Here is a 16,551-nt window from a genome sequence, read left to right as displayed (position 1 = left end):
GAAATAAATTAATAAATATATATGCACTCTCATCATTTAACGATTTCAAATAAACGAAGACGATGCTTTTTGATGTAAAAGGCATACAGAACGTTAATTGAAAACTATTCATTAAAGTGACAAGTAAAAAAAAAAAACATATATAAATACAGTTTTGTTTTATCTGGGGGACTTTATTCTTTAAAATCCGGGGTCTAAACAATTTGCATGCGACTTGGACTTGTGAATTGGACTCTTATCACGATTCAAAGCTTAACCAGCCCACCGTTGGCAATCAATCATGATTATGGGCTACGAGTATCTAAGATATCTAAGAGATAAGAACGACGTCAAGACGACTGACAAGCTGCCTGGAAACACAATTGTAATTTCTGCAATATTTTCAGTTCTACAAGGTAAGCCGTTGACCTGTTTTCACCTTTTGTAAAGTTCGCGTTATCTGTTCGCCGTGTAAACCTACTACAGTGACGCCGCGCACAAATACACGTAGGCACTTTTCTCTCTCTGCGCAGGCGCTCTCCAAGCGCGACTCTCTGAACCACTGTTAACCGATTCAACCGATTCTGTTACATTGATTTAACGAGTTTCCACTTCTATATGACATCATTTAATGAAATACATATTTTTATGTTTTTTTTTAATAATTTTAAAACATATTTTGGGCAAACTCTTGAGTAATTAATTCCTAAACTAACTCCCTGTAACATAACCGATGCTGTAATGCCCATGTTGTAATCGGTTAACAGTTGCTGTGAGAACAACAGAACTGCACAATGGGGTTACTAGACAGAAATAAGTAGATTTAAGAAATAATTAAGAAAAAAGAGTATATTTTCAAGAGGTTTAAATCAATCCAACAGAATCCAACTAATTGTATTTATATCCTTTTCAACACGATATCCCGTGATTGAGAAATTAATGTTAATTAATGGTATTTAACACTTGGATGCTCTCAGCCACCCCACTGTGTTGAGTCGCTGTTGCGGGAGAGCGCCGACTATATAAGGCAACGCCGCTCGCCGATTTCGCAAAAATAGTCAAAAACTGCCCATCGTACTTGGCGTGCTAACGGGTCCCGACAGTCAATCACAAAAAAAAAAAAAATAAACGGCGCGCAGACCAAACGAAAAAAAAAACAATTTATTTTTAAAAATAAAAATATAAAACGAAAAGCGGCAAAACGGAAAGCGAATTCGAATTATTTATTTTTGTTTTGTGTTTAAAAAAAGATAGAACCATGGCGTTCATGATGCCCGTTATGAAGAACAACTACGACATTTACAAGGACACGCGGTCCCGCAAGACGTCCGAGTGCTCGAATGCCAGCAGTAACGGTACCACCACGGCCCTGGCCTCTGCCCTCGGCACACCCGCCCCACCGGGCAGTGCCCCCCATTCGCAACGGCGCCGCAAGGTGTCCGAATGCAAGTCGGAAAGCTTTGCGGCGAGTCCATCGCACTTTGGTGGTGGCATCGGCAGCGGCAGCGGCGTAGGCGGCGGCGGCGGCTCCAATTCCCATCGTTTGCACATGCAGCGCTCCAACAGTTCGCGCGCCTTTCCCCGCAACACCTCCCGCAGCTCCCACGGCTCGATGCAACACATGCAAATGATATCGCCCACACGGTCCAGTCCGCCCAGTCGCTCGGCCACCGCCTCGGCTCTGGAACGACAAGCGGCCGCCCAGGCAGCGGCGCAGCTGAATTTAAAAAATCAGAGTTCTAGTGGCGCCACCGGCGGTGAATCCTCGAACGACTACACCAAATTCCATCTCCGGTTGGTCGACAAGCTGCGCAAATCCTTCCGCAAGGATAGCGGCAAACGGTCATGAGAACAGGCTCCAAATTCGCAGCAACAACCGCAACAGCAACAACAACAACAACAGCAACAGTACAACAACCACAATATCAACAACAACAACAATAACAACAACGATAACAATACAGGCGGAAGTGCAACTCTAATTGGCGGCAACAACAACAGCTGGGAGGAGGCAGGATTAGCCGAGGGCGGCAAGGATCATAGGGGCATGGTTAGTCGCCTGTCGCGACGTTTCCGGCGCTACTGCAAGTTCCTCGCCCACTCGCCCTTTCACTCCCGAAGGGAGAGTGACGGAGATGGCGAGGCCTCGGGTTCAGCGGCCGCCTCTGCGGTGGGCAGCTCCATGGAGCAGCTAACGGGGGGGAAGCGTAGGCGCAGCAGCAGCATCGGTAGCGCCGGCAGCCGGCTGAAAATGCGGCTGCGACGCTGCACCTCCTCACCGGGCTAGAGAGAAAGAGAGAGAGTGAGAGAGCAGGACCACTAATACCTGAGATCACTACAGGTGATCCCTACCAGAGAGTGCTACCAGCCAGCTACAGAGACAGAGAGAGAGAGAGAGGACAGACTGGGAGTGAGTAAACGACGACGGCAGGAGATGGGAAGAGAAAGGAGAAAGCAGAAAGCAGAGAGTTGGATTAGAATAGAAAAAAAACGTTGACGGTTGTTGATAAATAATTGAGAATATTTTATTTAATCAACGGTATAATTAATTCGAACTAATTATGTAATATTAAAACATACAAAAAGTAACAAAAAAACATTAACAAAAAAAAACTTTATATATGTTTGTATGTGTGTATATCAGGCTTCCAAAAAACCCCCTATTTTATTTTTAAATAACCATTTTTTTTTTAAATATACATAATATATAATATTGTAACGAGAACAGTAATTGCAACTGCCAATTGCATTGTACAACAAAATCCACAAAAACAAAAACAAGAAAACAAAAATCTAGACAAAACAATTAAGCAAAAAAACAGATTTTAAATAGATTTGATTTTATTTTATTTTTTGTGTTTATTTATACACTGTAATTGCATAATTAGTAAGAGCAATTGACAATATACTTTTTAAGCATTGCGAACAAGCAAAAAAAAACACAAAATTAAATTTTAAAAAAATTAACAGAGCAAGTTAAATCAAACAAAAGCAGCTGAAAAACAGACTTAAAATATTATATACACATAAAATAAAAAATATATACATATGTATATATGAATACATATCTATATAAATATGTATACAAGAATGTACCTAGAGACGAAAAAAAAACCTACATTTAAGCTATTTTTCGGTTTATTTTATTGTATTATTTTTTTTTTATTTCTTAGTTAGTAACTTTTTGTAATTACACAAGCATACACAACAGTAAACGAAAAAAGAATGGCAACCAGAAAAAATAATAAAAAACTAAATTAAATAAAAAAAAAAAAGAATAAAAATCAAGAATACCATATGTATGTAATTTCATTTGCACGCGAAAAGCTATTTTAAATGTCGGCGAGAGAGAGAGAGAGCACGAGAGAGAGAGAGGAGAAAGCTGCAACTGCAGCCAAGTGCGCAAAAAATGCGTCATGTGTGGGCGGGCGCAGGGCGGGGGGTTGGGAGGCACCCCCCAATTCAGTCGCTGCAATTAGACTAGCTACCCATCTCCCTCCGACACGGCTGATGGTATGCGGAAACAACCAAACGAAAAAGAAAACCAAAAAGACATACAAAAAAAAAAGAAAGAAAAGAATCCAAAAATGCATAGTACTCTTGTAAAGTACTCTTCTAGAGCGATCACTGTCGCGTTAAGTATACGCCGTGTATACATACATACGTTTGCTTTTTTGAGTCACACACTCGAGTGCCCGAATTGAGAGCGTCACGGCTTCTGCCGCCTCAATAACCTTGACCTTTGGACACAGTGGCGTCGAACCGAATTGCTGAGAAAAGATAGAAAAAGATAAAATCTATGTCATTGTTACGTGAAATATATGTACATATATATGAAAAATTCTCATACATATATAGAGAACGTTTGGAAATTTTCAATTAAGAACTCGAAAGGGGTACGTACGTACGATCACGGGTCGAAAAAGATCCATAAATTGAAAGAAACCCTAGAATGCGATGGAACATTGACCATGAAATGAATATATCGACATACATATGAATATTTTTTTTTATGAACGATCGGTTATACGATCTGTGATTCTGTGACCAGTTAGAGCTGATTGTGATTCAGTCACTGTTACTCTGATTCAATTTCTGTGCGTTGACGTTTTCAATTTCGATTTGTTCTGATTCGCGCATGCGGCAAATTAGCGGAAGCGAAATGTTGCATATTAAATAAAGAACAGCTGTGCAACCCGACCGCATCCAGTGGCGTTATGGTAATGGGAATGGGTACCTCACACAATAGACCCAGAAATTTAAATCGAAAAGGTCCAGAACTCGACAGTATTTGTATATATGTAGTATATAACTTTGAAGGTCTTGCCTCTTATATAAAAAAGAAAAATATACATATATGTATTTGCTTGCACAGTTGCAATCCCATTTAAAAATAACAATTCTACTTAATTAGTATTTATTTCAGAGTTTCAGAAGTTATATGTTCATGCATGCAGATATCTATCAGATTCTAGATAGATCTTATATTCATTTCGAATAAAATTCAGCATATCTTTAGCGTTTTTGATCTGAAAGTCGGATATATAATGTATATTATTATCTGTAACTATCATTATTACATAAAACTAACTATTCTTCTTAATTAGTATTTATTTTAGTGTTTAAGAAGTTTCTAGAATTCAAGATTCTAAATTCTAGATAGATCTTATCGTCATTTCTCATAAAATTTAACATATCTTTCGGGTTTTAGTTCTGAAAGTCATCTGAAACTATTATATTATTATCTATATTTTATTTATTATCTTTATTAAATTATTATCTATTATTTTAGGGTTTCAGAAGGTATACATTCAGATTCTAGATATATCTTCATATCATTTCTTATAAAATGTATCATATCTTTAGGGTTTTTGAGCTAAAAGTAAGATATTAAGTGAATATTATTATCTTTAATAACTTTTCTACCTAATTACTAGGGTTTTTGGGTTTTTCAGATAGTAGATCTAGATAGATCTAATAATCTTATAGGTGATTCTGAGATAAAGTGTTTATCTCGTATATATTTCATCTAAAATCACTATTCTACCTAATTATTATCAATATATCTGATATTTTTTGAGTTTTTTTGATCTGAAATTCAAATATATAAGGTATATTATCATTAGTAACTGTTATATTACTATCTTTAGTAATATTTCTTCTTAATTAATATTTATTTTACAGTTTTAGAGATAGAAGATTTAGATAGATCTTATAATCTTTCAAGTGATTCTGAGATAAATGGTATACCTCGTATATATTTCATCTAAACACACTATTCCACCTTAATATTATCAATGTATCTTCTATCTTTTAGGTTCTCAGATCTGAAACGCTGTTATAAAGTGTAGATCAGTTCTTTTATTATGAAACCCTTATTGGTTCTTATCTGTGGCGTGTTCCATAACCAGTTCCAGGCGGTTACTACATTGTTTTCGATACGATGCGGCAGCTTTTCAAGTTCACATGACCATAAATAGCCGGAAAGATATCGAGCGTAAACATCGCAGATATTATAATGTTCTGCATCCATAAATCCAAGTCTTGTCTATAGGTACTATATGGTACTATTCGATTGACTAATTGGATGAATCACTTTATGAAAAGCGTTTTTGTTTTTGTTTTTTTTTTTGGTGTTTTGTTTTGTAGTTTCTAAGATAGGCAACAGGTTTTGTGACTCGTACCCCCCGCTAGCCCCCTAGCCCCACCACCATTCCATGCTACATTTAGTGCCGCGCGTGCCGCATTCAACGTGATGCTGAATTGAACAATTTCCAGTTCGATCCCCTCACCCCCCCCCATTGGAAGAAGATACAATGGAAAACGATTTGTATTATGTTTTGTTTTATAATGGGGCTCCGATTAATTCATCCACGTCTTGTTTTCATTCAATTATACTCCTCGAGTTATAAGAATTAAAAACACTGTAAAAATAATAATAATAATAATAATTAAAAAGAAAAAAAACCCTATATTTCTTATCACGTGGCCCTTTATTTCGTTCTCATGCTCATCTCATTGAAATATATTCGCCTCAATCAGGAATTGAATTAATATTCTCAATTGAACAATGCCTGCCACGCCCCTCGACAACGATTTCGCCCATTATCGTGCAGTGGAAAATTCCCAACGCAAAGCCCCCCAATGCAAACAGAGAGGGAGCGAGGGAGATGGCAAGGATTACGCTCTACCGTTCATCGATTAAACAATGCAGAAAGGAGGGGGGAGAAAGGGGGTGAGCAGGACGACGACGCCACATGTCCTGACCTAGTCAAAGTTGCGCTATTTCTCTCCCTGCTTAGACTCTCTCTCTCACACTCTCCATTCTTGCTCTCTCCTTTCTGGTTCTCTTATAGCCCATTGCCTCCCCCTTTTCAAGGTATGGAGGTCTTTATGTTTTTTTTTTTTTTTAAGAAAATAAAGTTAAGAAATTCTTTGGAAATTATTATATTTTAATGATTTAACAAAAAGATTTTAGTCTTAAGATTCTTTACAAATTCTTTTACAATTGTTTTCCCCTCTCTTTCCAGCAAAACAAAACGTGAGAAAAAGCCGGCAGCTGGTCCCGTGACCCCTGCGACTCTGCTTTTCGGCTCGTGTCAAGGACATTCAACTCTGGTTGCTTTTGATTTTCTTTTTCTTTTTATTGATTATTGTGTTTTTGCGTCAAAAGTAAAATTCTATAACTAAAGTTTATTAATAACGTATATTAAAATTACAGTAATTATTATTTTCTGTCATAAAGCTTTTTTCTTTGAATGGGGCTTGTCTAATGACGTCTAGAAATGCAATTTTTTTTTGTTGATTGCAAAAAAATGATGTATTGGTTTTAGTTTAAAACTTTAGATTATAAAATATTTAAAAAAAAACTACCCTTATTTCGGTAAAAACGGAATTTACTTGAAAAGCTTCATCTCAGAAATGCACTTACTTTTTCAGATCCTTTCTGTTAATTATCCTTTCTTGTTCAGTTTATCCCCAAAAAAAATAAAAGATTAAGTGCTGTTTTAATCACTCTTTAATCTATATTTCTTTTATTTTTAAATTAAAAAAGAAAAACAAAGCTTTTTCACAAAAAAAAAACAACTAAAAAGGATCAAGAAGACCGTGAAGGAAGAAGAGCAAAAGTTTTAGATCCGTCCAAGAACTCTCCCCGTTTACCGATATTTTGGGAATACCTTTAGAAAGAGTATTCGCGAACAAGGTGAAGAAACAACAATAGGTGGGAAAGGAGGAGGTGCCCACCAGAGGCAGCGAAGCGGGGCACGAGCTTGGCTTGAAGAATGGCAGAATGACGGAGCAAAACAAACGAAGCGATTGGAGATTGGCCAGAAGGGGTGAGGGGGAGGGGGGGGAGGGGGGGGGGGGGGGGGGGGGGGTAACCAGTGAAAGTTTCTTGTGCACTCGCATAAGAAAAGCAAAGAGCCAGAAAGCCAAATTGGTAAGAAATGAAATTGAAGCTCTTCTTTGGTATGTTGGCCACAACAACAACAACAAAAACAACAACAACAACATTAACAACTAGCAGCAGCGACGTCGACTGAGAAGCATTAGGATGAACCTCAACAGATAATAAAAATACTAACTTATACGACTTATCAGCGGGGTTAAGGGGTAACCATTTAATAATTAAGATTTTTTATTAATTTTTTTTAATAATATTTATAATATATATATTTATGTAGGTCACGAAAGTTCACCCTAGTAGCGTCTCATGTTAATAACAGACAGGTTGTTTTTGACGCCTTAACACGGGCTGAGCTCTCCGAGCAACTGGAGTCCAAGACCGCGGCAGTCAGTTGGCCAAGATCTCGCGCCTCGCTTGGACACGAACCCAGTAGAAGCCCCCACTAGTTATCATATAGGCCTATCGTACTAACTGGTCGAGCAAACGAAAGCCCTGTGTCCCTGGAAATGTGCGAAATCGGCACCTGACCACCACCAGCTCCAGATCCAAAAAAGAGCTCCAGTTTCTATAGTTCTCCAATTTTAGGAAAATATCCATTAAAGTCCAATTCCCAAACAGGTAAGTTGCCAAAAAAAAAAAAAGAAAGAAATGGAAATGAAAGTTGAAGCTTGATTTGAATAACAATGACTGGAATTGATTCCTAAAGTAAACAATTAAACTATTTATTAAAAATTTGCTTAAAATTAACTATTTTCTTACTTTATAAATGACCTAAATAGTCGGGCAGAGTTCCTCAATTTAATCTCAGAATTTATCTGAATTACCAAAACCAGTTTAGGGCAGGTGCACTTAAAATTCATGATTTCCCATTTCTCTAAAAAAAACTTTCTTTCTTCCTCCCTCCACAGCCCGCCGCCCCACTCTTTCAGATCTTGAGAAGAGAGACCCGAGAAGAATTAGTCGACATAGTGGTTACCTGTAGCTATGTCCTCAGCACCTGGATCTGGATCAGGCACACCCTTTCCACCTGGTTTCGATCCCGCGGCCGAGTCTGCTGAGAAGACTCTCTGCTTCCGGGGATTCTGGGCCTGGTTTGTGCTGATTCTTCTCATAGTCGTCTTCGTTTCGGCCATAATGTGGTTGCTGCGCAAGTTCATCCAAGGACCCATATACCGCAAGACCAACAGAATAGATGGAAAGGTAAGGGATCTCATCTCTAGTCCCCAGATCTATTATAATATCATTTTTAATTCCAGGTCGTAATCGTTACGGGATGCAATACGGGTATTGGAAAAGAGACCGCTCTAGAGCTGGCCAAGCGAGGAGCTAGAGTCTACATGGCCTGTCGGGATCCGGGACGTTGCGAGGCCGCCCGCCTGGAGATCATGAAGAAGAGCCAAAACCAACAACTCTTCAACCGCACCCTGGACCTGGGCTCGCTGCAGTCCGTCCGGAATTTCGTGGAACGCTTCAAGGCCGAGGAGACCCGGCTGGATCTGCTGATCAACAATGCCGGCGTTATGGCCTGTCCCCGCTCCCTGACCGCTGACGGATTCGAGCAGCAACTGGGCGTCAATCACCTGGGCCACTTCCTGCTCACCAACCTCCTGTTGGATCGCCTCAAGCAGAGTGCCCCCAGCCGGATTGTGGTGGTCAGTTCGGCGGCCCACCTGTTGGGGCGGATCAACCGTGACGATCTGATGAGCGAGAAGAAGTACAGCAAGTTCCTTGGAGCTTACAGCCAGTCCAAGTTGGCCAACATCCTGTTTACCCGCAAACTGGCCACTATGCTCAAGGATACGGGCGTGACGGTGAACTGCTGCCATCCGGGAGTGGTGCGCACGGAGCTGAATCGCCACTTTTCCGGCCCCGCCTGGATGAAGAGCGCCCTCGAGGTGCTGTCCATCTATCTCATCAAGACGCCCAAAGCTGGTGCCCAAACAACACTAAAGCTGGCCCTCGATCCCTCGATGGAGGGCTCCACGGGCGGCTACTATTCGGATTGTATTCGCTGGCCGTTGGTGCCGTGGGCGAGGAGCACCGACACCGCCGACTGGTTGTGGCGGGAAAGTGAGAAGCTGGTGGGGCTACCCCCCTCCTCCCCTACAAACGAATCACCTGCCAATAACGGTACCAGCAACGGAAACGGAAGCTCCGGACCCGGAGCCATGCAATCAGTGGACACAGTGGTGGTGAATCGTTCATAGTGGGTTCCAATCTATAGAACTTTCTTCCAGTGTATTACAAAGTGACTTTCCCCTTTTTTCACTTTACCTGCTGTTTTTTTTTACGTGTATATCCTGTGCTTAATTTTAAGAAAGAAAACCCATTAAAAAAAGAAAAGTTATGCTCTGTCATGCAATTGTTTGGTTTTTTAGCTTTTTTTTTTTACAAATTACGACCGCAGACCAAAAACCAAAGAGGACACTGACGTTTTTGAGCTTCAACACTGAGAGAAAATCTTCTACAAAAATTTATTAAACTAATATAAAAATTATAAATATTGTGACTCTTTAATTTTATATTTTAATAATAATTTTAAAACATTTTAAAACAATTTTAAATATTTTATTACTTTGAATTTTTTTTTCCAGTGTGTTCTTATTTTGCGCTGGCAATGCAATTATATATGGAGAACCCAGACAGAGACAGAGACAGGCAACATGAGTAAGTGAGTTAGTCAGTTCCCCCCCTTTCTACCCGCGCTGTCGCTCTCCCTCTCTCTCTCTCGTTTTTGTATCCAAATGCCATTTGCATTAACGAAAAATCGCATGGAGCGAAAGAGAGAGCAACTGCCATTAAACCCATTCGTGCCCGGTGGGGTCGTTCCGGCTGCGCTGGAAAAGTTGGCAAAAAAAAAAGTGAAAATGAAAATCGGCCAAAACTAAAGCTGATTCGGTTTGATCAATTAATGGTAATTGATATGCATTTTTATTTATTTGAAAGTTGTCTGCAAAAATGTAGACAATTGCTGGAATAAATTTCGATTAAAACAAAATACACTTTTCGATTGAAGCTCCAGTTGGGTTAAGAGAAGCCGCAATATGTACATTCCTCGAAAAATTGCAATGGAAATTTCCACTCGTGAATGAGTGAGTGCCTTTTGATTGCGTGTCACCCCTCTTGGGTCGTTCCAACCCCCTTATTACCCCCATTACCACCCATCCCCCCCCCCCACCCCATACAAAAAGAAGCCCCAACAAACAAACAGCTGTTGCATTGGCAAGTGAATTTGATCGATAACGAGTCAAGGGTGAGCCAGGGGCAGTCACAACAATATAAATTATAGAAAATTACCTTTCGTCTTGTGAAATAAATAAATTGGCAGTTTGGGGTATCCACAAAATAATGACGAAGGGTAGCAACCCCCATCACCTACCCTAAAACGTAGTTTTCCGATTTTCCAGAATCTTCTCCAATCAGAAAACTGATATATTATTTTTAGAATATTTATTTTTTGCTTCTAGAATTTTCCATAGAGGAAATATCTTTAAAAGAACACGTCCCAAGATTATGTCTTCCATTGATATATCATGTGAAATACGTATACTTGTTAGTCATGAACTAGAAATTAACTAACAAGTGGCAGGTAATAGATACTACCAGGTCGTGATAATGGCTAATTGTAAATCTATTTAACCTACCCCAATTTTGTTTATCAAACTGAACACAGTACTATACGTAAATAGATCTTTCCTGGTATAAACAAAATGCAGCAGATTGTGCAATTTCAGTTTGAAAAAGGCAAAAAAAAAAATCTTGCAAACTTTGCAAATTATTATATTTACATAAAACGTGCAGGCCACGTTAATCAGAATTTTAACTTTTATAAAATATATCCACATACTATACTATACTATACTATACTATATGTTCTCTTTCTATAGAACCATGGGCTTGTACCATAAGGTAACCCAAGAGCCGTTTCCGAAACCGGGAGCACCTGTTGTTGAGAGCCCTGTTTCCTGGGACAGTAAACCATTGGATCTCAACTGCATACTTTAAAGAGCTCCTGAAATTCTTCAAGACAATCTGGTGGGGCATACTTTAGGGCAGGGCACTAATAGTATCGACTACCTTAGCTGCACCAGGATCGAGTCTTGGAAATTCGATTATGGAGTAATATGGAGGAACCACTTATGGAGGAAGATTGCCAACCTAATTCCCCAATGAGGGGAAATCATTACGTTCCACGACCCAAACTCCGTAAATACAGGCTCAGTGATGACATCAACTGCCGAACAAAGTACTTATGCACTCACGAATACAAAAATTGGAGGAGTATGCTCCACTTCAAGCATATCAAGCAGAAAATGCATCCAAGAGGGTTCTGGAACAAGCTCTGCCAAATGAGGAGCAAATGAGGAAGAACTTGTAACAGATCATAACCTTGCTCTGGCTGAGGAACCAGGTGACGAGATGCCCAAGAGATGCCCATCGTGCCCATCGAACATCGTAATTGGATCTTAAAGCGGCAAACCTATGGGGCTATGCACGGGCATCCGGTAAGACTCTGTGTCGGCAGTTTCGCCAGAGTGAGCTCTTGGATAATCCGATGGGGGCCCGAAATTCCCTCTCGACGGGCCTGGTTATACATATGTGTTTATAAAAGTTGTGTTACATTCAATATTGTATTTAGATGGCTTATCAATGCTGCTTATCAATAAATGCAGTTTACTTAAGGGGACCCCCCCCATTCTCGGTTTTAAAAAATCGATTTTTTTTTTTTAATTTAATTCGAACTTGTAACTATTCAAGAATGTTCCCTGAAAATTTCAAGTAAAAATTTCAAAAACTCTTAAAGATATAGCCGCTTTATGGTGGAAGCCTCAGGCGACGGCGAGAGCCATCTCAAAACTTTAAACGCGTTTTTCTTGAAACAGTGTTTTTACGACTGGCGCATGAGGTTACTCAAAAACTATTAATCCAATCGGTTCCAAATTTTAACACGTTATTCTATACATATATAGCTCTCGTATGAACTAGGATAAATCGAATCGGTGAAGATCTTCCTTACTTTTCAACTCGATTTGTGGCTGAAAAAAATGGAAATTTCAAAAAAAAAATTTCAAAGGTCCACCATTTTGTTAATTTTTGAGCGAAGTTAATAATCCTAGTTCATACGAGAGCCAAACATGTACTTTTTCTAATCCCGTTGGAATTTTTGGATTCAGATGTTCCAGTGAGCGGAAATCACATGCGCCGCCGAAAAGAAGGACTTTTCTTTGATCACAAAAAACAACAACAAAAACAAAACAAAAAAAAATTCTGTGAAATGATTTTCTTCCTTTTTGTGTCTTAATATATGTAAGCACAGTTACAACCCTAAAAAATAATTTATGTTCATTTGCCAGCCCATTGAAAATCGTCAAAATTTAAAATCGAGAATGGGGGGGGTCCCCTTAAAGAATAGCTCGCCAAAATGCCGAAGCAGTTCAGTGACAAACAGTAACATTGTTGGTTCAAATCGCTTCTTGGCCAAAACCGATTAATTTTCGTTCATTTAAAATTTGTCAAATAAAATTGTTTTCACATTCTTAAAAAGAAAACGAAGTGCAAAAGGGGATATTTTTACATTCCGTGGAATAACTCAAGAAAGGGTTTCACATAAACCAGTCAGAAACTTCCAGAAATAGGAAGTTAGGAAATAGGATAAATCATTTGTAATCTTTTTCTTAAAAATAAGCCAGAATCAAGAATCAAGAAATAATGGAGTTCAGCAACATTCGTTTGCGAAGCCTTTTGCATTTCGACCCGGAAAGTCACAAGTTTTTACCGACATCAACCATAAAATACCTTCGAGTGCCTGAGGATAAGGAGTATCCCCTGGATCTGACCAAAAACTATGAGACCTTTGTCCATCGGAACAACGATTATCCCGGTGAATTTGACATGGTGCAGTACTACTTTGAGCACGTCGACAAATTGGCGTTTATTCGGCAGGACTTTGACATCTTTTGCTCCCGCAAAGTACTACTAACGCTAACTACCGCCAAGCCAAGGACATCATTTACCAAAGATCTGTCAATGGAGGCCTTCAGGTTTAAAGGATGTATCTTTCTAAGGATACTACAAGAAAATGTTGAAGCTTCCGCCCGTGATTCATACTCATTTAAGGCACGCCAGTACCTATTTAGTGGTAAGTTATTTAATGGTTTTTTAAATTTAAATAGTGTTTTAAAATTTTCATCTAGATGAGCCAGGAAAACTACCCGATACGAATGCCCCAGTAGACCAGAGGGACCAGATGTATGGAATGTTCTCCGCTCGAATTGGGAAATTCCGATTGCTCTACTCATGCGAGGTTGTTGGAGTTACAAACACCGAAAAGCTCGGTGATCTGTAAGTTGAATTTAGACAATTTATAAATAATAATAATTCCTATTTACTGATCCACAGCACTGATCCCGAGGAGCTGGAAAAGTGCTCTTTGACCACCGTAAGGGTCGTTAAAAGCTATGTGAAATGGCGAACCTCTTTTCGCTGTCCTTCGTGGGTCCTTCAGACCTACTTTTGTGGAGGTAATCAGTTGGCTGTAGCCAAATTCGAGGATAATGGATGTGTTTCCGAAAGGATTGAGGTCGAGTCCGTTGAGGATTTGCTCGAGGTAACCACCAAACTAAACTACATATAACCTTAAGTCTTTAAGCCAATTAATATCCCCTTTCTATCAGTCTCACGTCCGATCTAACCAGACCAGCTTTAAACAATTGAACCGCTTTTTAGAGCAGATCTGGCAGAAGCTGGACGAGGTCGACAATCCGAATGTGAGCCTCAAGCTTACCCTCTCCGGCAATGAATTCGTTTTCGACGAGGCTTTCAAAACCGACTTTCTGGACTTTGCCAACCAGTTTTAAGCTCAGTATTATTATATTCTTATAATATATACCAACTGTTTGTATATTATAAGCCATGAAACTGAAAAGTGTCAATAAATTTGTGGTATTCCCCTTTACAAGTATATCATACATTTATTTCATATATATAATATAAGTTTATTACTTCGATTAGATAAGTGTGACCAAGATTAGATGCAAGATACCAAGATACCTGGAACTCGTACAGTGCAAGGGTTTAAAAGTCTTAATGGTTACGTGATCACTGGCCACCTGGCCTAATCTCTAAGCCCTTAAGGTTCAGGAATGACCTAATCCTCGGTAAGGCCTATCTACCCCTCTCTCGATCTGTGGGATCACGGCACCTAAGGTCTCTAACCACATTTGGGTAATACATCACAACCACCTCATATCTTCCAAGGGGGCCTTTTCTGGCCAAAAACCATTCTTTAAAAAGGAATATACGTGAATTAAAATAAGGAAATTTTTCAAAGAAAATATCTAAGCGAAATAAAATAACTCACAGTCCAGGTGTACCCCCTGCGTCTAGATAATGCCAATCATGATGGGATGCATGTGCATGTGAATATCATACATGCACATATATACGATATTACGATTTATTAAAAAAAATTTAAAAAAAGGCACAACTAATCAACTTGTAAGATTAGCTAATATAAAATTATTAAAGTAAATATTTTAAGCAACAAAAAATGTAAAAAAAAACAACTGAAAAAAAAAACCGTATTTAAAAATCCTGCTTCGGTTCTGAGATAAAATATTAATTTTGTCCAGAAAAAGTGGTAAAATTTTCCATAGTGTACAGCCTGGTCGGAACAAGTTCCGTGGGATGTGGCTCCCAAAGAACCAGAAATTATTACAGCCTCCGGCCAGGGGTCATGCCAACATGGTCAGGGGTCACACCACCGATTATTAAGTCATTTTATGACTTACATAAAATTCAATTCGGCACAAAAAGCACTTAAAACAAGAAAGGAAAGCTAACTTCGGGCGGAGCCGAAGTTGATATACCCTTGCAGTTAAAACCGTATGTACCGCAAACATCGGATGTAGGTGGCCGATCCTTATGATTACATCATAATAAAACCAATTAATTACAATAAAAAATCAAAAAAAAGTTCCAAGCTTCTATCTTCAAAAATACGAAAGTTGATATTTCTACCAAATACCATTTCCGATCGTTCAGTTACATGGAAGCTATAGGATATAGTCGGCCGATCCTAATGAAATTTCGTAGGTCGGATTAACTGACCAAAAATATAATCTGTACCAAGTTCCAGCTTTCTATCTTCAAAAACACGAAAGTTGGGTCATTTCCGATCGTTCAGTTATATGGCAGCTATAAGATATAGTCGGCCGATCCTTATGAAATTTGGCATGTCATAATGTTTTGCCAAAAATAGCTATCATGTCAAATTTGAACTCTCTAACTCTAAAAACACCAAAGTTATACCATTTCCGATCAATCAGTTATATAGGATATAGTCGGCCGATCCCGTCCGTTCCGACTTATATACTGCGTGCAAAGGAAAGTTTCTGAAAGTATGCTAATTTCCCGATTTTTTCCGAATTTTTTCTGAGTTTTTCCAATTTTTCCTGAATTTTTAAGATTTTTTTCAGATTTTGTCGCATGCGATTTTTTCACTTTTTCATTTTGGCAAAACTCTCGCATGCGATAAGGCGCAAATTTCAAAAATATGACGTACTGGACTTAGTATAAATCCAACACCCGACCCATAGAAAAGGGCATATTTTAACCTTACGTCGTACACCGTAATGGACTTTAAATATTTTTACATATAACGTAAAACACTTGGAAAAAATCTGGAAAAATTTTAATAAATTCTAAAAAATTCAGGAAAAATTTAAAAAATTAATAAAAAAAATTTAAGAAATATTTAAAAAATTTAATAAAATTTTAAAAAATTTAAAAAAACTTTAAAATTTTAAGAAAATTTTAAAAATTTAAGAAAACTTTAAAAATTTAAGAAAATTTTAAAAATTTAAGAAATTTTAAAAATTTAAGAAAATTTTAAAAATTTAAGAAAAATTTTAAAAATTTAAGAAAATTTATTTTTCAAAACTTAAAAAATTTTTTAAAATTTAAAATTTAAAGAAAAGTTTTGAAACTTTTCTTTAAATCTTGTAGCAAAAGCTCTCAAGAATATTCTTTACGCACGTTCTACGCAATTCATATACATATAGCATTTCTTTGGTTTCGGAAAACGTTTCAAAAGCTTAAAAGCTCTTTTTGAGACACATTTACCCGAAACACGAACCGTTTGCTTGCGCCGATGGTGTGTTTCG

At 38.4% G+C, this 16,551-nt stretch overlaps 4 protein-coding genes across 5 annotated transcripts; all 4 read left to right on the top strand.

The window, feature by feature from the left end:
* Window positions 1–1,044: 1,044 nt before the first annotated feature.
* LOC108119688 (uncharacterized) lies at window positions 1,045–1,927 on the top strand. Its single transcript, XM_017232982.3, has one exon. It carries the CDS (start codon window positions 1,238–1,240, stop codon window positions 1,826–1,828), a length of 591 nt encoding a protein of 196 aa, XP_017088471.2. The 5' UTR covers window positions 1,045–1,237; the 3' UTR covers window positions 1,829–1,927.
* Window positions 1,928–1,972: 45 nt separating this feature from the next.
* On the top strand, window positions 1,973–3,331 carry LOC122321045 (uncharacterized). Its single transcript, XM_043210053.2, has one exon. The coding sequence runs from the start codon at window positions 2,027–2,029 to the stop codon at window positions 2,264–2,266; it is 240 nt and encodes a 79-aa protein (XP_043065988.2). The 5' UTR covers window positions 1,973–2,026; the 3' UTR covers window positions 2,267–3,331.
* A 4,950-nt stretch (window positions 3,332–8,281) lies between these two features.
* LOC108119689 (retinol dehydrogenase 12) lies at window positions 8,282–9,749 on the top strand. Its single transcript, XM_043209873.2, has 2 exons — window positions 8,282–8,587; window positions 8,644–9,749. The coding sequence occupies exons 1-2, from the start codon at window positions 8,372–8,374 to the stop codon at window positions 9,592–9,594; spliced, it is 1,167 nt and encodes a 388-aa protein (XP_043065808.1). The 5' UTR covers window positions 8,282–8,371; the 3' UTR covers window positions 9,595–9,749.
* Window positions 9,750–12,832: 3,083 nt separating this feature from the next.
* LOC108119694 (decapping and exoribonuclease protein Rai1-like) lies at window positions 12,833–14,348 on the top strand. Of its 2 annotated transcripts, XM_070279007.1 has the most exons (5): window positions 12,833–12,843; window positions 13,085–13,526; window positions 13,582–13,729; window positions 13,787–13,994; window positions 14,062–14,348. In XM_070279007.1, exons 2-5 carry the CDS (start codon window positions 13,097–13,099, stop codon window positions 14,242–14,244), a joined length of 969 nt encoding a protein of 322 aa, XP_070135108.1. In that variant the 5' UTR covers window positions 12,833–12,843; window positions 13,085–13,096; the 3' UTR covers window positions 14,245–14,348. The 2 variants fall into 2 exon arrangements, with proteins under 2 accessions (XP_070135108.1, XP_017088476.3); XM_017232987.3 differs by lacking the exon at window positions 12,833–12,843 and having other exon boundaries at window positions 13,046–13,526.
* The last annotated feature ends 2,203 nt before the right edge of the window (window positions 14,349–16,551 follow it).

Source organism: Drosophila bipectinata, chromosome XL (assembly GCF_030179905.1).
Source record: "Drosophila bipectinata strain 14024-0381.07 chromosome XL, DbipHiC1v2, whole genome shotgun sequence".
In the NCBI taxonomy this organism is placed as follows: Eukaryota; Metazoa; Arthropoda; class Insecta; order Diptera; family Drosophilidae; genus Drosophila; species Drosophila bipectinata.
Note: the sequence above shows the minus strand (reverse complement) of the source record. Positions and strands in the feature narration are given on the sequence as shown.

Coding starts and splice junctions, on each gene's coding strand:
- LOC108119688 (XM_017232982.3), top strand. CDS start 1,238: ATGGCGTTCATGATGCCCGTTATGAAGAACAACTACGACATTTACAAG.
- LOC122321045 (XM_043210053.2), top strand. CDS start 2,027: ATGGTTAGTCGCCTGTCGCGACGTTTCCGGCGCTACTGCAAGTTCCTC.
- LOC108119689 (XM_043209873.2), top strand. CDS start 8,372: ATGTCCTCAGCACCTGGATCTGGATCAGGCACACCCTTTCCACCTGGT. Junction 8,588..8,643: donor CCAACAGAATAGATGGAAAG/GTAAGGGATCTC, acceptor TTTTAATTCCAG/GTCGTAATCGTTACGGGATG.
- LOC108119694 (XM_070279007.1), top strand. CDS start 13,097: ATGGAGTTCAGCAACATTCGTTTGCGAAGCCTTTTGCATTTCGACCCG. Junction 13,730..13,786: donor ACCGAAAAGCTCGGTGATCT/GTAAGTTGAATT, acceptor ACTGATCCACAG/CACTGATCCCGAGGAGCTGG. Junction 13,995..14,061: donor CCGTTGAGGATTTGCTCGAG/GTAACCACCAAA, acceptor CCTTTCTATCAG/TCTCACGTCCGATCTAACCA.